Source organism: Gnatocerus cornutus, chromosome 9 (assembly GCF_029298725.1).
Source record: "Gnatocerus cornutus isolate USDA-ARS CGAHR chromosome 9, icGnaCorn1.1, whole genome shotgun sequence".
NCBI classification, from domain to species: domain Eukaryota; kingdom Metazoa; phylum Arthropoda; class Insecta; order Coleoptera; family Tenebrionidae; genus Gnatocerus; species Gnatocerus cornutus.
The window spans coordinates 14,147,712-14,165,785 of NC_142241.1; the positions used below are offsets into that span (position 1 = coordinate 14,147,712).

General features: G+C 39.1%; 4 protein-coding genes across 5 annotated transcripts; 2 read left to right on the plus strand and 2 right to left on the minus strand.

The window, feature by feature from the left end:
* The first annotated feature begins 79 nt into the window (after positions 1–79).
* slim (scruin like at the midline) lies at positions 80–4,109 on the plus strand. The gene is made up of 4 exons (XM_088045292.1): positions 80–632; positions 679–890; positions 1,976–2,202; positions 3,647–4,109. The coding sequence occupies exons 1-4, from the start codon at positions 222–224 to the stop codon at positions 4,093–4,095; spliced, it is 1,299 nt and encodes a 432-aa protein (XP_087901418.1). The 5' UTR covers positions 80–221; the 3' UTR covers positions 4,096–4,109.
* A 26-nt stretch (positions 4,110–4,135) lies between these two features.
* Positions 4,136–6,814, minus strand: LOC148169054 (uncharacterized). 2 transcript variants are annotated; one of them, XM_088045291.1, is made up of 5 exons: positions 6,432–6,814; positions 4,928–6,388; positions 4,729–4,882; positions 4,318–4,629; positions 4,136–4,272 (listed from the first exon to the last, which is right to left on the minus strand). In XM_088045291.1, the coding sequence occupies exons 1-5, from the start codon at positions 6,624–6,626 to the stop codon at positions 4,136–4,138; spliced, it is 2,259 nt and encodes a 752-aa protein (XP_087901417.1). In that variant the 5' UTR covers positions 6,627–6,814. The 2 variants fall into 2 exon arrangements, with proteins under 2 accessions (XP_087901417.1, XP_087901416.1); XM_088045290.1 differs by having other exon boundaries at positions 4,136–4,629; positions 4,928–5,181; positions 5,224–6,388; positions 6,432–6,813.
* Positions 6,815–7,010: 196 nt separating this feature from the next.
* On the minus strand, positions 7,011–10,037 carry LOC148169055 (NADPH-dependent diflavin oxidoreductase 1). Its single transcript, XM_088044814.1, has 5 exons — positions 9,641–10,037; positions 9,342–9,593; positions 8,506–9,295; positions 8,231–8,457; positions 7,011–7,281 (listed from the first exon to the last, which is right to left on the minus strand). Exons 1-5 carry the CDS (start codon positions 9,913–9,915, stop codon positions 7,056–7,058), a joined length of 1,770 nt encoding a protein of 589 aa, XP_087900940.1. The 5' UTR covers positions 9,916–10,037; the 3' UTR covers positions 7,011–7,055.
* Positions 10,038–10,566: 529 nt separating this feature from the next.
* On the plus strand, positions 10,567–17,864 carry Ent2 (Equilibrative nucleoside transporter 2). Its single transcript, XM_088044815.1, has 10 exons — positions 10,567–10,742; positions 13,953–14,060; positions 14,903–15,129; positions 15,178–15,317; positions 15,369–15,514; positions 15,566–15,798; positions 16,806–16,986; positions 17,040–17,161; positions 17,210–17,412; positions 17,463–17,864. The coding sequence occupies exons 2-10, from the start codon at positions 13,997–13,999 to the stop codon at positions 17,587–17,589; spliced, it is 1,443 nt and encodes a 480-aa protein (XP_087900941.1). The 5' UTR covers positions 10,567–10,742; positions 13,953–13,996; the 3' UTR covers positions 17,590–17,864.
* The last annotated feature ends 210 nt before the right edge of the window (positions 17,865–18,074 follow it).

Here is an 18,074-nt window from a genome sequence, read left to right on the forward strand (position 1 = left end):
CTTTCATTTTAAATGTTAAAATCGTGATAGTTCATCGAGAAAAAATGTTGGTACGAAACTTTTGAGGGCCTCTGGTCGAAGCACGTCTCCTGTCACTGTCAATTACGTCATCCGTCAGCTCGCTGTGGTAACCTTCAACTTCGTTGTGAAACAATTTAATCTTTCAAAATGGTTTTATTTACATTGAAATTCTCGTGTGGTGCGTACGATGTGTGTTCCAAATGTACTCGAAAATTTTCTATCAGATTCTGAAGAATCTCTTGAGTTTCTTTTCAACAATGACTAACATCAGTGCAAGTGGTGACAACAGTCCAAGTACCATCTCAGCCTACGCATTTAAGCCTTTTCAGTACGAAGAAATAAAACCGAGTAAAAAGAGTAAAGTGCCTTACCCCAGAAGTGGCCATAGGATTGGGGCTGATTCAGCCAACTTTTACTCTTTTGGTGGGTACAACCCTTTGATTATTGATGAAAGCGAAAATGACGAGGTATGGATACAGTCGTACCCCCTTTTCCAAGAGCTGTGGAGGTTTAATTTCGCCAGGAAAGAATGGACGCGGTATCCCAACAGCCACACGTTACCCCTGGAATTGGCATCAAATGCTCTAATTCTGCATAAAAATGTCCTCATGGTGAGTTATTTGGTCAAGTTACGGGGGTGTTTAAAACGATTTGTAGGTTTATGGGGGCACAGGCTCCCCGTTTGGTTTCCGATGTAGTAACCAATTGTTTGTCTGCCGGGTTAATGACAGCGAGGGCCTTATGGATGAAGTCCACACCACAGGACAAATGCCTTTACCTGCTTATGGCCAAGCTTTAATTTACCATAATGACTATTTGTATACCATTGGAGGGACTACAGGACTTCAATATACATGTGATATTCACAGGTAGAGTTGTGTAAAAACCACAAAACGAGTCTTATTAGAGTCAAGGTTAGGCAGATTGGTTTTCAAGGTTTCTTGGGGAAAGCTGACCAAAAGCCAAACAGTTCAAAAAGTCGCATTGTAATGAAGACGTAGGTCGTAACTTATCCCTTCATTTTTTTTTCAATTGCGACATTCAGAGCTTGCTTCGCTGATATGGTCGTTGCGTTCTACATTTTAATTCCTTGCACAACTACATCTCAGTTGGCAAATAATTTTAAGTAAAATTGCATATCATTCATTAATCAAATTCTGACTTTCACCTATCAAGTGTGTATGTAGTCGCAAATGCAAATAAAGTGTCACAAAAATGTAGTTAATGGCCGTTTTGAAATGGCGCAAGAAACCTGTTTAAAAATATTGACATTTCTCCGGAAAAAATGACGACGTTAGAATCAAAGTACGTCCCGTACGCAAAGTGCAAAGCAACTTGATTTTTTTTTAATATACCCTAGTTCTTTATAGGTCAAGTTAGAAAAACGCTCCAGACCAATAAACACGCACTAAAACGCAATTGCCTAATCCATTCCTTTGTTTAATGAGCGTTCAGCTGTAAACCAAGTGCATTAACTGTGAAAGTTTAAGGTCACGTTTCGTAAGAAGATTCTACTCACTAACTTTTTATCCAAACAAAAATCGCAAGTTCATTCCGAAATTAAATCGAATCGTCTTTATCTCAAACTTACGTAATCCAAGTTTCTATAATCTAGCAAATGCTGGTTGGAGAAACTTGGTCAGATGTTGTTGGGAAATGCTCTGTTGCAATCGAATCGATCGGTGCAGTCCCTTGCCAAAAAATGCACTTTCTCACTGAACTGCATTAACTGTAGCGGCTCGAGTTATGTAATCTGCGGTCAGAATGCAACCGGCTAATTGTATGCATAAACAGGTGGTTCTTAAATGATTCAATCGCTTGTAAATCATTTAAGAATTAGATTGTTATGCTGCAGTTTCTGGTTTTAATTATCCGGGATAATAAAATTGACGTAATTATTAAGAAAGTTGTGAAATAAACAACAATCGATGTCTTAACAATAGCGCCTTTTCAGGTTAAATCTGAAAACTCTAGTCTGGGAAATCGTCTACGTATGTCGCGGAATCAGCGAATACGAACCCTTGGGACGCTACCGCCACGAAGTCGGTTTCGATAATAGAAACATCTACGTCCTTGGAGGAGGGACAGCCCTTTTGGCCTTTGATTTCAACTACATTCCAGTTTTTAGTCTGGAAAAGCAAGTGTGGTACCCCCAGAAGACCATCAGGGACACCAACCGAGGTGGGTAAAATTTTTTTGTCAATTTTGACGTTAGAAAACGCACTGTCTGTTTGCATTTTATGTCAAAATTGACGATTGATTTCTAATTTTACGGTTTCGTGAAATTTGAAAAAATCGTGTACTGCACTTCTGAGGTAATCTGAATTTTAATCACTCGTAGATAGATTCAACTTACCTCACTGATTATCCAAGATTTACAAATAAAGTGGCCCATTAGTCACTCATTAGAGGCGTATAAAGTATCCTATTACTGTCTAGACATATAAAGTAACGTCATGCCACATTTTCATTACAAGCACGCATATAAACGCTAATTAATTTGTCATTGCTGTGACTTCAGGCATTCTTTTCAATTACAACCACATAATAGGGATTTTGGATAAAATATTGTATTATATTCGAGTATAATGACCCTTTTGTTTACTTTAAAAATATGTTTGCATGAATAAAATGTGTCGTCATACTCTTATACAGGTGTCCCAAAACGCTGACACTTGTTCTGAGAGATTCTAGTGTGATTGGTCAAATACCTAAATTTCCTAATTCAGTTATAAAACATCTTTTCAGTTGATAAATGAAGTTCATTAATTAACTATGGAGTTATAAAAAGTGCGTTTACGAGATTTTGATGCGTTATTATTACTGAATTATAAAAAATCTTGTATGAAACACGAGACAAAAGTGTCCTTTGTCACGTGTTGTCGTCTAAAGCGCGGCTCACTGCTATCAGTCCACTCTCCTGTGTAAATTTTCGAAAATTCTTAGGTGTAAATCAGACTTTCAATACTTTAAGGATAAAATTAGGGAAAAATTGAATGTAGCGATTTTTCAGGTTAACGCGTTGTCAAAGTTGAGTGTATTAATCAATATTTAATTAAAAATTTGCTGCAAAAGAAAGATTTCAATAGAGATTTAACAAGTTTTGGCAATCTTGCGCAACACGATTAGCTTCGGATGCCACAGTTCGATCAAGGTCAAACGCTATTGCTGCCAACTATTATTGATAAAAATCGCTAGGGGTTGCTGCCAACTCAACTTTTTAATTTCTTTTTTTTTATTTTTATTTGTTTTAATTTTTTATTAGGAATAAAATTTTAATTTAGTATTTTTTGTTATTATGATTAAATTAGTGGCCGATAGTAATGAACTCTGGCATAGTAATAAAACGAATCATTTCTGCCTCTAGATTCATAAAATTTCACGTCACGTCAAATTAAAAAAGTACGTCATGGCCAACTTATTTATGTGAATTTGTCAATCTTGCAGTCGAAGTTTTGAGATTATATCTTTCGACGACATGAAAAAGTAGCATAATTGCCTGGGGATCAACGTGTTTTTTTTCCCTTCACTCGGGACGATAATCTTCACCCACGGGAAAAAACTGATAAGTTGGTCCCTTGTTTATTAATATACAATTTTTCTAATTACGAGACGCTTGTCTCAGGTATTCCGCAACCGCGTCGCTGCCACGGTGCCGTCCAGATCACCACAGATCACGGCATCCAAGTGTTCATCACAGGAGGTCATGACGGCGAAAACGTCTTCGACGACCTCTGGCGCCTCGATTTGAAAACGTTCCAATGGACGTATTTCGACAAGTGTCGCTTACCGTTTCCTATTTATTTTCACGCCGCAGCGGCGACGCCTGAAGGACGATTGTACATTTTTGGTGGTATTTGTACAAATAACGATGATGATATTGGAAGAAGTAATTGTATGTATTCAACATGGCTGTGCATACCTAAACTTAGCGAAATTTGTTGGGAGGCCGTTCTACATTACAGTCCTCATATTGTAGAGTCGAAGAGTGAGGATTTGATTGATATAGGATTACCGAGACATTTTGTGCAACGGCTAGGCAATAATCACCAACCGACAAACAGAGAACAATAAATTTCTCGGACGAGTTTCTATTATTTTTTTAACACCAGAACTAAAATTTCCCGCAACATAATGGGGTGGCAAAGAGGTTTTTCTTTTTCATAGCGCGCAGCTCCAGCCACTGCTCTTGGTTGGGGACGTACATCTCCGCCGGCATCAGCTCGTTCTTCTCCGGGGAGTTCGTCGCAGCTACAACCAACCTTTTATACCAACACAACAAATTCACAGACCTACGTTTCTTGTTCTTATCCACCATCTTGATCTGTTCTCCCGGACACCTCAGGAGTAACCTGCCGACACCCTCACACCTCCTCAAGACCTCGTTTTTGACCATTTTCTTCCTCATATTTTGACTTATTACAGAACAGTTCACCAGCCACGTCTCCACATAGCCGAAATCGCACAACAACTGACAAGCGCCGTGTTGAGAAAACTTGATTTTGTTCATGTAGATGTGGTCCAGCCACGACTCGCACATGATTTGTAGGATCATATTGCTAATGACGTGGTCCTCGGTGGCTTCTAGAATCGGAGTGAGAATCCGATCTGCAAAAACAATAGAGATTAAACGCCTCACAGCTCACCGGAAGAGAATTTTTTTCGAATCAAATTCTCTTCCAACTGTGACTTCGGCGCTGATCCCACCTAAATATTTGTCGACATAAGGCGTCGGTTTTTCAGGGAGATGCGTCGACGTCTTCCGCCAGTAACTAGGCTGAGGGAAAATCATCTGGAGGTTGGCAAGACTGATTGTCCGGCAGATACTGGCGAGGTTCTGCACACACTCATTAGGTGTAGCCTAAAAGGAAAGAATCTCGCAATTTTTCGGTTCAATTTTCAGTACCTTTAGTTTGCTGATGTTTTCGTTGACTTCGGACACTAATTTGGCCCTCATCAACGTGCAGACTTGCACGTGGACACCTAAACCGCCCTTTTCAATAGTGACGGTGTGGTCGGCGAAACGCAACAAGTTCAATTGACCAAGACAGTTGAGAATATCGGCGTGTGTGATCATGAAGAAGGCGTCCACGTTCCAATTATTGGCGATTTTTTTGGTTTCGCTCGCCGCCCAAAGTCGCGAGGTGTGTATAGAGTGATCTAAAAACTCAATTACTCCGTTGTCTTCAGGGGTTTTCTCACCTAGTCGATGGAGCACTGGAATCTGCTCCACTAAAGGCAACTCTTCTAAGGGGGCGCCGATGATCCAATCCGGCGTCACCTCACACTGATTAGACAACATTACTAAATCCTGTAAAACATTACAAAATAATTTTCCGGTTTCTGCGTTGTACCCGGATTTGGACGCCACCAATGCCAGTCTGAAATGTTGGTCCCAAGACGTTAGAGTCACGTGAACCCCCAAAGCATCCGAAAGACTCGTCAGTGCCGATAGAACCACCACTGGGACTTCCGCTGTGGGGATGAACTGGATTATCCACTCGCGTAAATGTTGGCTGCTGTGGGGGGACCTCGCCGAGAGGGGGCTCGCTGCCCACCAAAGAATTATGTGTTCTAAGAAGTTCCCGACTTCCCCCCAAAGAATCTGTTCGTAGTAATCCAAAACTTTCTCGCGAGCTTTCGAGCTGATTTTCGTCCCATTCTTGGTCTTTTTGACTCCGTCGTTGCCTAACATCGCTGGGGAGACTTTGAGCACCATGTCTAACAAATCCAAGACGTTTTTTTCTTCGTAATTGATCAGTTCTTCGATGCTGAGGAACGTCTCGTTGTTACCACCTTCGAAATTCAACACTTTGTTTTTGTTGGTGAGTTCGGAAGGATCAGGAGGAGACATATGTTTAGTCAACGCTCTGTATATTTCAAAGCTTGAATTGTCCGAACTGTTGTCGTCATCGTTGGTTTCGTACAACTTGTAAGTTTCAAGGAGACAATCGATGAGTTTGTGGCAACAAAGCTCGGCTCGGTTGCTCGAAACTATTTGAAGAAGACGCGAAACTGAGACTTTGCGCAAAGGGAAGAATAAATACGGACAAGAGTTATTACAAATACTCATGTTTTTTGGGATCCCGAATTTCGAATCCATAGCCAATAAACTGTTATAAGCAGTGGATATTCGTAGCGTCAACATTAAAAGATGTTCGCCGTAATAAATAAACAAATAGGCGATCTCGTTGATGAGCTCCTGGACGTAGTAACAAATCCTCAGTTTAATTTTCCACAAAATATCCTTCCATATCTTCACCCGATCCGTGATGACCAACGAAAGACTCTCAAGATTCATTTTTTGGAAAACGAGACTAAAACTCGCGACCATAACGTCCATAGTCAAGCTGATATCTTCCAACTCCTTAAAAACCCCATCAGCGCTTTGGATGAACGTGCGAACTCACCTGGATATTCAGTTCGTTTTGCATACAATTGTGCATCTTCGTATACTTCTTCTTCAGATTCTCCAACACCACCGAAATCCGCATGAGCAGATTCGTGGACGTCCGCTTCAAGTCTTTGCAGTCTTGGAACGCGGTGTCTGCTCCTTTTACGTCCACAGGTAACCATTTTGTAACCGTTTGAATATTCCTCGACATCAGACGGTTAGGAAATGCACTCTCACGCTAATTTATCGTCGTTTTTCGGGGTTGATTGTCGTACATTTTATCGTCTTCGTCATCGACATGCAAATGGTGATTAGAAATTATTTTTACACGGCGAAACATCGTTACAATTTGCCGTTTCTATGGCGACACGATACAAATAAATCGCGTTGCTAAGAAGCATTATTGAGCTAAATGAATCAAAAACGCGGGTTTTCATGTTGCGAGGCTATTTACTTAATGGAAGTAATAAATTACTGCGGTATTGTGCATTACTTGGAACTGAAGAGGAGATTATTGCCGCAGTGTCAAGAGGTTTGGCTTATTTCAAATTTCCCGCCGTTTTGTGGAAGCGGGTTTCCCCGAATAAAAAATGTATTAAACAAGACGTTTTATTAAAATTTATAAACAATTGAACTAAAATCATGACCAACACTCGGTTTGGTACTTGTTTTGTTTCTCCATGGTGGCTATAAACTTCTCGGCGTCGTCAAACGTCAAACCTCCCGATTTCCGGCAAACTTCAATGAAAGCATTTCGGACTTCTTGAGGCATCGACTTGGCGCTTCCCGCTACGAAAATCTGAGCGCCTCGGTTGAGTAGTTCCCAAACCACATCGCGATTTTCCACAATTTTATGCTGCACATATCTAAAACAGAAGGAAAAATTGGTCATAAATCTGTACCTGAGAGCGAAAACAGCTTAACTCCATTTTTAGGTAAAATGAGTTAATATCGGATTATCAAAACATGTTTGCGATGATACGTATAAAAAAATCAATAAATCGCAAAAATACAAATTAGAAAAAGTATTAACTCACTAGTAATAAATCAAAGTAGCCGTGCAAAAGAAATAGAAGTTTTGGAAACTTTGAAAACACTCGCAATTATGTCGCTTCAAAAATATATTCCGCATGAGTGTAAAGAATATTAAAAAAAAGCGCTGAAGCTGAAGATTTTTTGAAGTTTCTTCGTTAATTGGTTTGTTATTGTTTAATTTTTAATGTTGTATTGTGTATTTTGTTGTTACATATTTGTTAAATTTATATTAAAAATTTGACAAAACTTTTATGAGTAGAGCTGCCTGACAATTTCAAGCTTTTCTATCAGCAAATTATATTGTGAAATAATTGATATTCACTTTACATTACGTTTCATAAAAAATAATTTCGAAAAAAAAATGGAGCTATTAGCATTTCTAAACTAAGCCACAGTCGTTTGGAAGGAAAACAGACTAACTCCATTTACTATTATTGATATCTCTCTATTGTTCAATGTTTTAAATTTTTGTCCGTAATTACAGCTTCAATTTTGTTATTTATTTTTTCAAAAAGTCTGTTTATTTCTTTCTGCATTTTCCTGTAGCAGCCAATAATTTTTGCCGCTCTCTAAAAATGCGAATTTTGGAGTTAATCGATTTTTGCTCTCAAGTACAGAAATATTCGCAGTTGGCCTTGAGAAAAGTATGTCGTAACTAACACCACCGCGACAATTTTGCCTAATCAAAACTAGATATTGGAGAGATCTGACAGTTTTCGAGCAAGAACCCGACATACGTTCAAAATGCTGGCCTGCCTAGAATTTTGATCACAAACGTACATTTTGTGCTCCTGATCCCTGGAGTACGCTGGAATCAAGTTGAGCTTCCCATCCCTCTGCAGCTGGAAAAACTCCTCCCCACAATGAAAATCCTTCTTTTCGTTGCGACACCCAAAAAACAGCACCAAATTGTGAGCCGAGGCGGCGCCTTCTTTCGCTCGCTCGAAAATGAAGCTGCGGAAGGGGGCGACACCGGTGCCAGGGCCTACCATGATAACTGGAGTGTCCTGAAAGTGTCAATGTTTATTTAGTCTTCAAAAATTTTCCAAGCTTACTGGATCGGTCGGGAACCTGAAACTCCCCTTTTTCACGCGTGCAGAAATCTTGTCGCCGCTTTTCATCTCCGCCAAGTAGTTTGAACACAACCCGAATCTCTCTTTTACTAGCTTCGTCTTGTACTTCACCACTGCCAGAAGGACGTGAATTTCGTTCTCATGCATTTTACAACTACTGGCTATGGAGAACTCGCGTGGTTTAATCTGCGGCAAGATCTCAAACAGCATTTCTTTCGTCAAGTTCTTAGTGGCGTGCGGGAAGTCCTGAAGGACTTCCACCACGTTTCTTTTCGGCCTGTTACAGTACGTGTACAAGTCGTCTTGACCCTCCGCCGTGGTAAACTCTAAACATTTCTCTTTCTCCAACTCGCTGTCGGTGAGTTGAGCCAACACCTCGAAGGTGCGTCTTCTAGGGATTGACATTAAATCGAAATACTCATCGCAGAGTTGTTGGAAGGTGAGGTTTTGTCTAAGGACTGCTGGTAGAGGCACGTCGGGGTCATTTTCAGCGAGTTTTAAACTCCCTTCGAAATCCAAATTGTGCGATTTTAGGAGAGTTTGGAATGCCTCAACTTGCCACTGGAGGTTTTTGGGGCGTAAGAGAACGACGTCCCCCGGCGCGTACGTTTGACCTTCAGTTCCTAATCTGATTAGCCGCACGTCTTGAAAGTGGTCAACATGAGTAGTTCGCCTGTTATCAAGCACGGTGACCGTGAAATCGTCGTCTTGTTTAGTTGAATAGTAAATAGAAGCATTTTTCTTGTTATCAATTGAACTATGGACGCTCCAGCTGAAATGACAATGATACTTTGGAACAAGAGATTTGTCGGTATTACCGTGGAACCACCGGTTGATTTTTCGATAGGGGCTCAACCCCTAATGGCAGGGGGTAAATATTAACGAGACTCCCCCACAAAGACTCAATCCATGGATCCGCAGTGGCGTCGTACCCCAAATCGTGTTGGTCATCACCCAGCCCCAAAGGCACCACCGCTTGGGCCCCCAATTGCAACAATCTCTTATGTAATCGCTTTGCCGCGAAATTAAATTTAGTGTAGCTGGAGTCCCCCAGCCCCAACACAGCGTATCTAAAAATAACCATTAGAGTGGGGGCGCCCCGAAATGAATTTTTTACTTCAAGCCAGCTAAAGAGTCCACGGGGAGACTTTTCCGAAGCAAAAACTTCCAAAAGTTCCTCATATTTTCCGGCTCTTCACCTTGACCAGTCGTCGAACACACGAAAATTACACACTTTTCACTTATGAGCTCCAAGACATTATAATCGTCCATAGGTTTCACGCAGCTTCGGAAGTAGAAGCGTTTTGATTCTCGCCAAATTCGCTCGGACAAGTCTTGAGCGTTTCCCGTTTGGGAGCCGTACAAAATTGATATTTTCTCATTTGTAAACATTTTTATGAAAGAGAGACGGGGGCGCAGCCCCGTGACAACATGTCCTGGAAGTTTATTCGCGATTTTATCAAAACTTGGTTTCTAACCTAAAAATCGAGGAGCATGGTCGGATGGTTTTGACATTGGGGAATTTGTGCTGTTATGTTGGCAACGCAACTGTTTGAAGTTGGCGGTGATTTGAAATGTTTTAGAATTTATTTTGAAACCACAATAAAACAGTCGATTAAATACTGCAGATAACAAATAACAAGGGATTTGTCAACTTTTTATGACCGATAAGGTGAGATTTAGAGATGAAATTGATTTTTTCTGTTATTAATTGTTAGGATAACTGTGAGTTGACACGTTTTTGAGTGTTTTGTTCTATGGAATCTTGATCGATTAGAAATTTTCACTCCTGAAGAAGCAAGTACCCTAACTAACGTAAGTCTGAGATAGATTCGTATGTTGCTTATTGATAATGTCAATAAACAAATTTGACAGATAAACATTTTCTCACAAAAGCCAGTCAAATTAATAGAAATACAATTAATATTACTGAAATTAGAACAAAAAATCCCTGCGATAAACCCTCGCCGGCAAAAAGTCCCGATTTCACCCCTTTCTCCAATCTCTCCATCCCCCTTTTTTCAGAGAGCGAGAAAACCGCACCAAGAGAAAGACAGGGAAAGAGGTGGGGTGAAGAATCGGTAATGGCTGCTTAACGGTTGTCGTACGTTGCAGTTGTCTGTATGTTTTCGTTTTATCAATGCGAAAAGCACGTGTTTTATCAATGCGTGGTTTTGAACGAAAATTTTGATAGTAACAGGGGTCACATTTAGAAAAATGTAAGTATTCCTATTGAAATTCTAACCTTGTCTTTTGCCGTCAATAATAAAAGTGGGCGGGTGAGATTAGGGGTGACTGCATCGAAGAAGGTGGTTTGAGGGGATGATTTCTTCGCGCCAAAACTCGGGTTAAATTACAGAGGGAAATAAAAAAATGGAAAATGAAGGGAGCGGAAAACTCCCACGTGGAAAATCGTGGGTATTTTCTGTAATGGTTACTGCTCTCGGTGCAGTGGTCTCATTTTTAATATTGATTGCATTGAGACAATCGTGTTGTTTGTAATGTTTGTAATATGATTTCTCATTGTTTATTCAACGAATAGCATTAGGCGATATATTCTAGGAAGTGTCCCAGTAGTTCTCAAATTTTTTTTTGAAAATCAAACAGGACTACCAACTGTCATTCCTAAATAAACGCCCCATTTAACCGAGTCAAATTTTTGCTGAATTGATGTTTCTTATCGCATGGAAGTCGCCAACTGTTTGTCGTCATTACATATTTACATACAAAATATTACGCGACTGCAGGTAACACTTAAATTGTTGCTGACATTGGAAAAATATCGGTGAACTCCGAGGATTATCAATTTTTGAGGATTATCTCAATGTTATTTTGGGTTGGAAGTTTGTTTATTGTAAATATTGATAAGCAATCAGAAGATCGAGGTCTGAATTTGTGAGCACAGGTTGAGAACCTCTGATCGAACAAAACATTTTCTTCACAGATAACTTCATTATTTTAATTGACAATTAAAATACGTGACAATCTTTATATCCCTATTTATTTTAGCGCTTATTATCGCGATTAAAAAGACAATAAAAGTGAGTTTTATAGCCCGACCTTCGAATTAAAATCGTCGATTAATAGTCCGAATACCCAATTGTATCACAGTTCTCAAGTTTCTTGTTATATTTCTCGACCAATCGCGGTTTTATCAATAAAATCAGCCTCGCGATTGGGTGTCGGATTAACTATTCATCCAATTAAAAAAATCGTCATTTCCCACACTTGGGAGTGAAAAAAAAATTGTCACGAATAAAGTGAATTGGTAGGTCTTTCCGGAAGCAGGTGCGCCAACTATATAAGTGGGTATTTCTATGATCAATCATTCGTTATTCAGGTTGAAATAACTGCTCTTTATGACAGTTATTTGTCAGAGTGGGTGCATTCTAGAACATGGAAAGGCACTTTCTCGGCGCGAAAAATCGACTTATTGCGCTTGATTATAGACAACTGCAGTAAATGATTGCTGGTTTGGATCTTTGAAAAATCAGATGTAACAGGTGTGCAAATAAATTCCACCTGTAGTTATCCATGGACAATTAACGTGTGTCGCTTTTAAATGGCTTTCTAACATCAACTGTTGACGCTAGTCATAAAAACTTTTTTTCGAAAACATCAAATTTTTGATATTTGGAAAATCTAGGAACGAATTCTTAGCTAAAAAATCGCGAGAAAAACGATGGCGAAAACCGCATCTCAATATCTGTAATAGTTTCCGAGATATCGAGCACCTTCAAAAATTTGGCCCTCTGCCGACAACCCAAAAATTCAAACGACCATAACTCAGTTATTTGTTGACGTAAATTCAAAAATTCTCATGTTTTTGGATTCAGCGTGACATTCTGCGTAAAATGAGACCCAAATTTGTTGAGTTTGCTTAATAAATAAACGAGGTATTGGCCAAAAACTGTTTTGAAAACGTCATTTTAGGGTGATTTTCAATCAATGTTTTCAAAATGAAAACGACCTTTAATAGTTTTGAATTATACAACAATCGAAAGAGGAGCTCGAAATCTATCTAGTGGCCAAATTTGAAATCGATCGGACAAATAGTTTACAAGCTATGGCCAAAAATAAAAAAAATGAAAAATTTTCATCGATTGAGTCGCAATTTTTTTTGCGAAAAATCGAGTATCGAATTTTGGGCTTATGAGAACATTTTCTAACGTAAAAAGAGCTGAGAAAAAGAATGGCGCAAACCGCATCTTAATATCTCAAATCGTTTCCGAGATATTTAACTTTAAAAATTAGAAAAAATGAAAATCAACTTTCCGAAATTTTGATCGACCATAACTCAGTTATTTGTTGTCGGATCTGAATATAAATCCCAGATTTGGAATCTGCGCAAAATTCTGCGTAAAATGAGGTATAATAACTCCAAAAATAAGCGTGCAATCGACTGAAGAAAGTTGACAGTTTTAGTCATGATTTTGATTTTGAACGTAGGGCTTGGTTTAACTTAGCCGTTTGACAGTTACTGACAGTTGGAGGTAACACAACGTCACTTTTACTTGCTATATGAAAAAAACTTATCAATCTTTGTCATTTTTGCGGCAATTTTGGAACACCTGTATAAAAACATGTAAATTAAATTAAACTGCGACATTCAAAATGACATCATGACAACTAAACGGAAAATTTAGTTGAACGCCCGATCTGTCAAACATAAAAGAAGTTGCAGCGCCACCAGCACGTAAAACCGCTGAGTCTCATAAAATATAAAATAAAAGAACATCTCGTTGAACCAATTTTTGTGTTTACAACGTAATTGCTGAAGCCGACCCTGAAACTGTTTAAATTGATGGTGGGAGATTAAATAATGAGATAGTAATAATCCGCCGGCGATGCACACCGGGCGAAAAAAATCGATTGTGTTTTTTTTGCAACTTGTAAGGTAAATAATTTGTTGCCACAACCGCGGAATTTCGGCGTTTTGGACCTGTTGAAAATTTAATTAAAATTGATACCCAAACACGCTCTAGCGCTCAATAAGTTAATCCCCAGCCCTAAAGTAGAACCATCAGTGTGCAACAACGACTTCCTCCCCATGCTTTTAGCCCACGGAAATTAAAATGTAAAACAAGCCGCGCGCGACATAAACTGATTCGCCGTTTTGCTCCAATTCAACAGTATTGGCATAATTTCATTTGAATTGATCTCCGACTCCAATAACTGTCATCTCAGTTTTAATTAGACGCACAAAGATGAATTTGAAGCAGCTTCCATTACCAATTCGGAGCGGAAATGGCGTCATCTATTCCAGGAGTGCCTTCTTGAAAAAAAAAAAATCAAAACGCGTGGCGACGCAACTCGTGGGCTATTTTAAGATAGTTTTAGGTTAAATGTTAGTAGACACGTGGGTTAAGTACGTTGTCTGAAATTGTGGGGAAATATAAAGAGAAAATTTACTTATCGTGCTTTTCCAGGATTTACTGATACACATTAGCTGTTGGAAGGAGAAGAGAGCAAAATGAGCTACAGGGGAGATTATCCTTATGGCGAGAAAAATGGGGTGGCACAGCCTTTGCAACATGGTGAGTTTAAAAGTGTGTCGCTCCGGGGCGGATTTAAATAATTGATAATCCAATTTTGGTGGGAAAACAGAGAAAATTAAATAATGGGGGCATTAAGCGCGGAAAGTATTACTGGTTGCATACGTTGGTTTGTGAAATTTTCTAAAATCTCGATTTTTTGTTCTAAAATTTTGTGCTTTGGCACAGATAATGAGCACTTTAAAAATAGTAACTTTCCCAAATTTTATAGTAATAGCTGAAAAACTAACAAAGATACAAATTTTAATGAAGAAAAGGTAAACATTTTTGGTTGTCCAAAAATGAAATTTTCTAAAATCTCTTTTGAGAACATATGGAGTGGAAAATCTAGCAGCACTTATACAGGGTGTTATACATACAGTTACACCGGAAGTAGCTGCCAACTTTGTAATTTGATGTTGTAACAACACTATTACCTTTTGGAGTGCGTTAATAGAGATGTTCGGACGTGAACAGATAAATTGGACACTGTATATGTATCGAAGTTGATATTAAAACAACATCAGTTGACCGTACTATTTAACCGAACACCCTGTAGTTAGCTTGTCAAGTGTTTGTTTTCCTCCATTTTCAAGAGATTTATGAACCGTAATGAGACCACCAACGCTGAAAGTTCCAAAGTCATCACCTGCTGCCATTATCGAAGAAGTTACATAACTTTCCATCTCCGCGTCAGCACAATATAAATATTTTGTTTGTTATCACTCCTCGACTCATCACATTTATTCCGCGTGCATCCTAGCAAACATTAAATTAAATTTACCGATGCATCATCAATACAATAAACGTTTTCTATTTCCGTAACTAGAAGTTTATGTTTGAAGGTGAGGAAGGCGAGCGTCCAAAGTCGCAGCAACCGGTGAAGTTACAACCGTCGTGGGAAGAGAATAATTTACCAGAAGACGAATTGAACTTTCGGAATTTGACGATGGACGACGCTAGTTTGCAACTGAACATGCCTCCCGATAAATACCATTTAGTATATTTAACGTTTTTGATCCATGGAATTGGAGTTTTGATGCCTTGGAATATGTTCATCACTGCCGACAAGGTGATGGGAGTCTTCAGGGAGGAGTGGTATATTAATTTGTTTTGATAGTATTTTACAGACCACAAGCTGTCGAAGGAATATACCGGCGAGATCTCGCCTTATGTCACGAATTTTATGCAATATCTTACTTTTGCGGCCCAAGTTCCTAATGTGTTTTTCAACTGGCTTAATATTTTTATACAGATAGGGTGAGTTTCGTTGTTCGTTGTTTTTATTTCTAACATTCCTTCCGTTTTTAGTGGTAATTTGACCACGAGAATAGTTTGGAGCATTAGTATCGAAGTAGTCGTTTTTATAGTAACTGTTATTCTTGCAATGATAGACACGAGTGATTGGCCAGTTCAATTTTTTTGGGTTACAATGGTTTGTGTAGTTGTTTTGAATAGTAAGTTCTCGTTGTGTGTAAAATTGCGTTGTAGATTGTCGTTTGTTTCAGTGGCTAATGGTATATACCAGAACACCATTTTTGGTATGGCTGCTAAACTGCCAGGCAAATACACAGGAGCTGTGGTTTTAGGCTCTAACATTAGTGGGACTTTCACAGCTGTAGTCTCACTTCTCACTAGCACAATGACTTCGAATAAAAAAATGGCCGCTATTTACTACTTCATCACGGCGCTTTTCATACTTTTAATTTGCTTCGACACGTATTTCGCCTTACCGCTAAACGTGAGTGAAAAACTAACGCAGTGTTGCCAGGGAAAAAAAATATCGTGTAATTCGTTCCTGTAGCGGTGTGAATTGGGTTTTAGGGTACAAAAGACGATCATGTAAGTTCTGTTAATGTTATGTGTCGAAATTCAATTTATTTCTTACCGTTTTTAAACAGCAGCGCACTTCACTTGTAACTTTACCAAATTTCATGTCAAAATGGCAAATGTCAAAATTTGGGGGACAATGATGCCAACCTTGACGTCTCAAAATTTCCAAAGCTAATTCATCAAGATTCAAATCTGAAATAAAAAAATTACTGTCAAAGTGGACATTTGCAACCTAAACCGACTAGAAAATCCCTAGAATTTCATACGTCAAAACATTCTGGAAATTACTAACGAAAAAATGCCCTTTTTTTAATTAATTACTGTAAATAGGTATAATATAATTAAGGAGTTATTTTTCAATCCGATTTTGATTGATATTGGATTTGATGTGAAATTGGGATTATTTTGGGTAAATCTAACAAGGTGTATTTTTTATTCAGTGAAAAATCTCTTGCTAAAACATTGTGTTACCCTCTTATGCCAAAATAGTTCAAGTAAATTTGAATAAAATTGTACAAATTAACGTTTTTTATAATCCCTTCTCAAAATTTATGAAATGGATTTATTGAGTTTTGAAAAATAACTCCTTAATTATGTAGTCAAAGCATCATTTCGCGGATCTTTCAAACTTCCGCTTAGCTGGCAGACTCAAACCGCATGTTTTCCGCAATGAATTTTTGTAGGCGCCAAATTTAAAATGGACTCTGTGATTGGTCGTTTTACAATTCGCCTGCGGAATGTCAAACAAGAATTGTCACAAAATTTAAACACTAGATTCGCCTAGATTCATCTAAAAATCCCTAGATTCGGGGAAAACTCTGTCCTGGCAACACTGCTGAGAGCCACCGTATTTTTTTAAGTTGCCCAACCTGGCACACTCCCCGCGTTCGTTTAAACTGACCAACACACTTTCAGCGTTTCTATCGGCACCACGAGCTCCGCGAGAAGAAAATCGCCGAGCAAAGAAAACAGGCGAACTCAGGGAGGACGCAGCGGCCACCTTACTTGTTTGTCTTGAAAAAGTCCCTTCCTCAACTATACAATGTTTTCTTTACTTTCTTTGTAACTCTTTCGATATTCCCGGCCATGCAAGTAGGTAATATCATCAGGTTTAGCCCCCTTAGTCCCGTTCTAATCCTGTAATTCCAGGGATTCGGCGTAGCGACGAAAATTTTTTCATAACTGACAAACTCTACACGGGAGTCACATGTTTTTTGACTTTTAACGTGTTCGCTATGATTGGGAGTTTTTTGACCAGCTGGTGCCATTGGGTGAGTTAGCACGCGGGGTTGTAACACGTGACTATAACGTTTTCGTAGCCTAGCCCCAAATACTTGTGGATTTTTGTGACTCTTAGAGTTCTGTACATCCCGTTTTTCTTCTTTTGTAATTATCAAGTGAACGAGGTGGAGCGCCATATCCCGGTGTATGTTAACAGTGATTGGGTCTACTGGATCATGGCGATTACCATGGCTTTGTCCAGCGGGTACTTCAGCTCGTTGGCTATGATGTATACGCCACGGTGAGTGGATTGGAGATGAGGGGCGGTTAATTGGATGATTTTGTTGGCAGGACTGTGGAGGACCGCTTTTCTGCGACGGCGGGAATGTTCGCTGCTGCTTCCCTCATCACCGGCATCTTCACCGGTATCTTATCCACATTCTTATGGCCTTGGATAATCACGCATGTCAAGTACTAGCAAAAGTGTTTGGTATATGATACGGAAACGGAGTTATCTATACAAATTTAGGTAGAGTTCCTGTCATATGCCATTTCGTCGTCTCGAATCGTAGATCTTCCAAAAGAAGGTTCTGTACATACTAATACAACCCATTTCATTTGTGTGGTGTGACACGGGCTTTGAAGACGATAAAACTTTGTTTTGCATTTGATTGAAAGCAAGACTGACCTGTAGTTTTAGCTTGGACTAGTTGTCTCATTTTCACTTTTTCAATAAACTTCGTTTGGTGTTAATTTCTTTATCCTCGACATATCTAAAGGAACACAATCATATTTATTCACACTTATCGCCTTAAATTTTGAGTGGAATTGTGTGAGGAAAAGTTCGTGACCATGTAGAAACTCACAGCTTTTCCCACAAGAAGACGAAGAACGATGGCATGGACTGGACAAGCAAACTGCCACAATTAATCTTAAGAGCCGAAATTCAGTCGTGTCAAACAT

Bases quoted from the DNA above. Each gene is read 5' to 3' on its own strand.
- slim (XM_088045292.1), top strand. From the start codon at position 222: ATGTACTCGAAAATTTTCTATCAGATTCTGAAGAATCTCTTGAGTTTC. The intron at 633-678 runs GTGAGTTATTTG...AACGATTTGTAG, and splicing joins TGCATAAAAATGTCCTCATG to GTTTATGGGGGCACAGGCTC. The intron at 891-1,975 runs GTAGAGTTGTGT...GCGCCTTTTCAG, and splicing joins TATACATGTGATATTCACAG to GTTAAATCTGAAAACTCTAG.
- LOC148169054 (XM_088045290.1), bottom strand. From the start codon at position 6,626: ATGTCGAGGAATATTCAAACGGTTACAAAATGGTTACCTGTGGACGTA. The intron at 6,389-6,431 runs GTGAGTTCGCAC...GGGGTTTTTAAG, and splicing joins AAAACGAACTGAATATCCAG to GAGTTGGAAGATATCAGCTT. The intron at 4,630-4,728 runs GTGGGATCAGCG...TTGTTTTTGCAG, and splicing joins TTATGTCGACAAATATTTAG to ATCGGATTCTCACTCCGATT.
- LOC148169055 (XM_088044814.1), bottom strand. From the start codon at position 9,915: ATGTTTACAAATGAGAAAATATCAATTTTGTACGGCTCCCAAACGGGA. The intron at 8,458-8,505 runs GTAAGCTTGGAA...TGACACTTTCAG, and splicing joins TCAGGTTCCCGACCGATCCA to GACACTCCAGTTATCATGGT. The intron at 7,282-8,230 runs GTACGTTTGTGA...CTTCTGTTTTAG, and splicing joins AGGGATCAGGAGCACAAAAT to ATATGTGCAGCATAAAATTG.
- Ent2 (XM_088044815.1), top strand. From the start codon at position 13,997: ATGAGCTACAGGGGAGATTATCCTTATGGCGAGAAAAATGGGGTGGCA. The intron at 15,130-15,177 runs GTGATGGGAGTC...TTGTTTTGATAG, and splicing joins TGTTCATCACTGCCGACAAG to TATTTTACAGACCACAAGCT. The intron at 16,987-17,039 runs GTAATATCATCA...CTGTAATTCCAG, and splicing joins ATTCCCGGCCATGCAAGTAG to GGATTCGGCGTAGCGACGAA.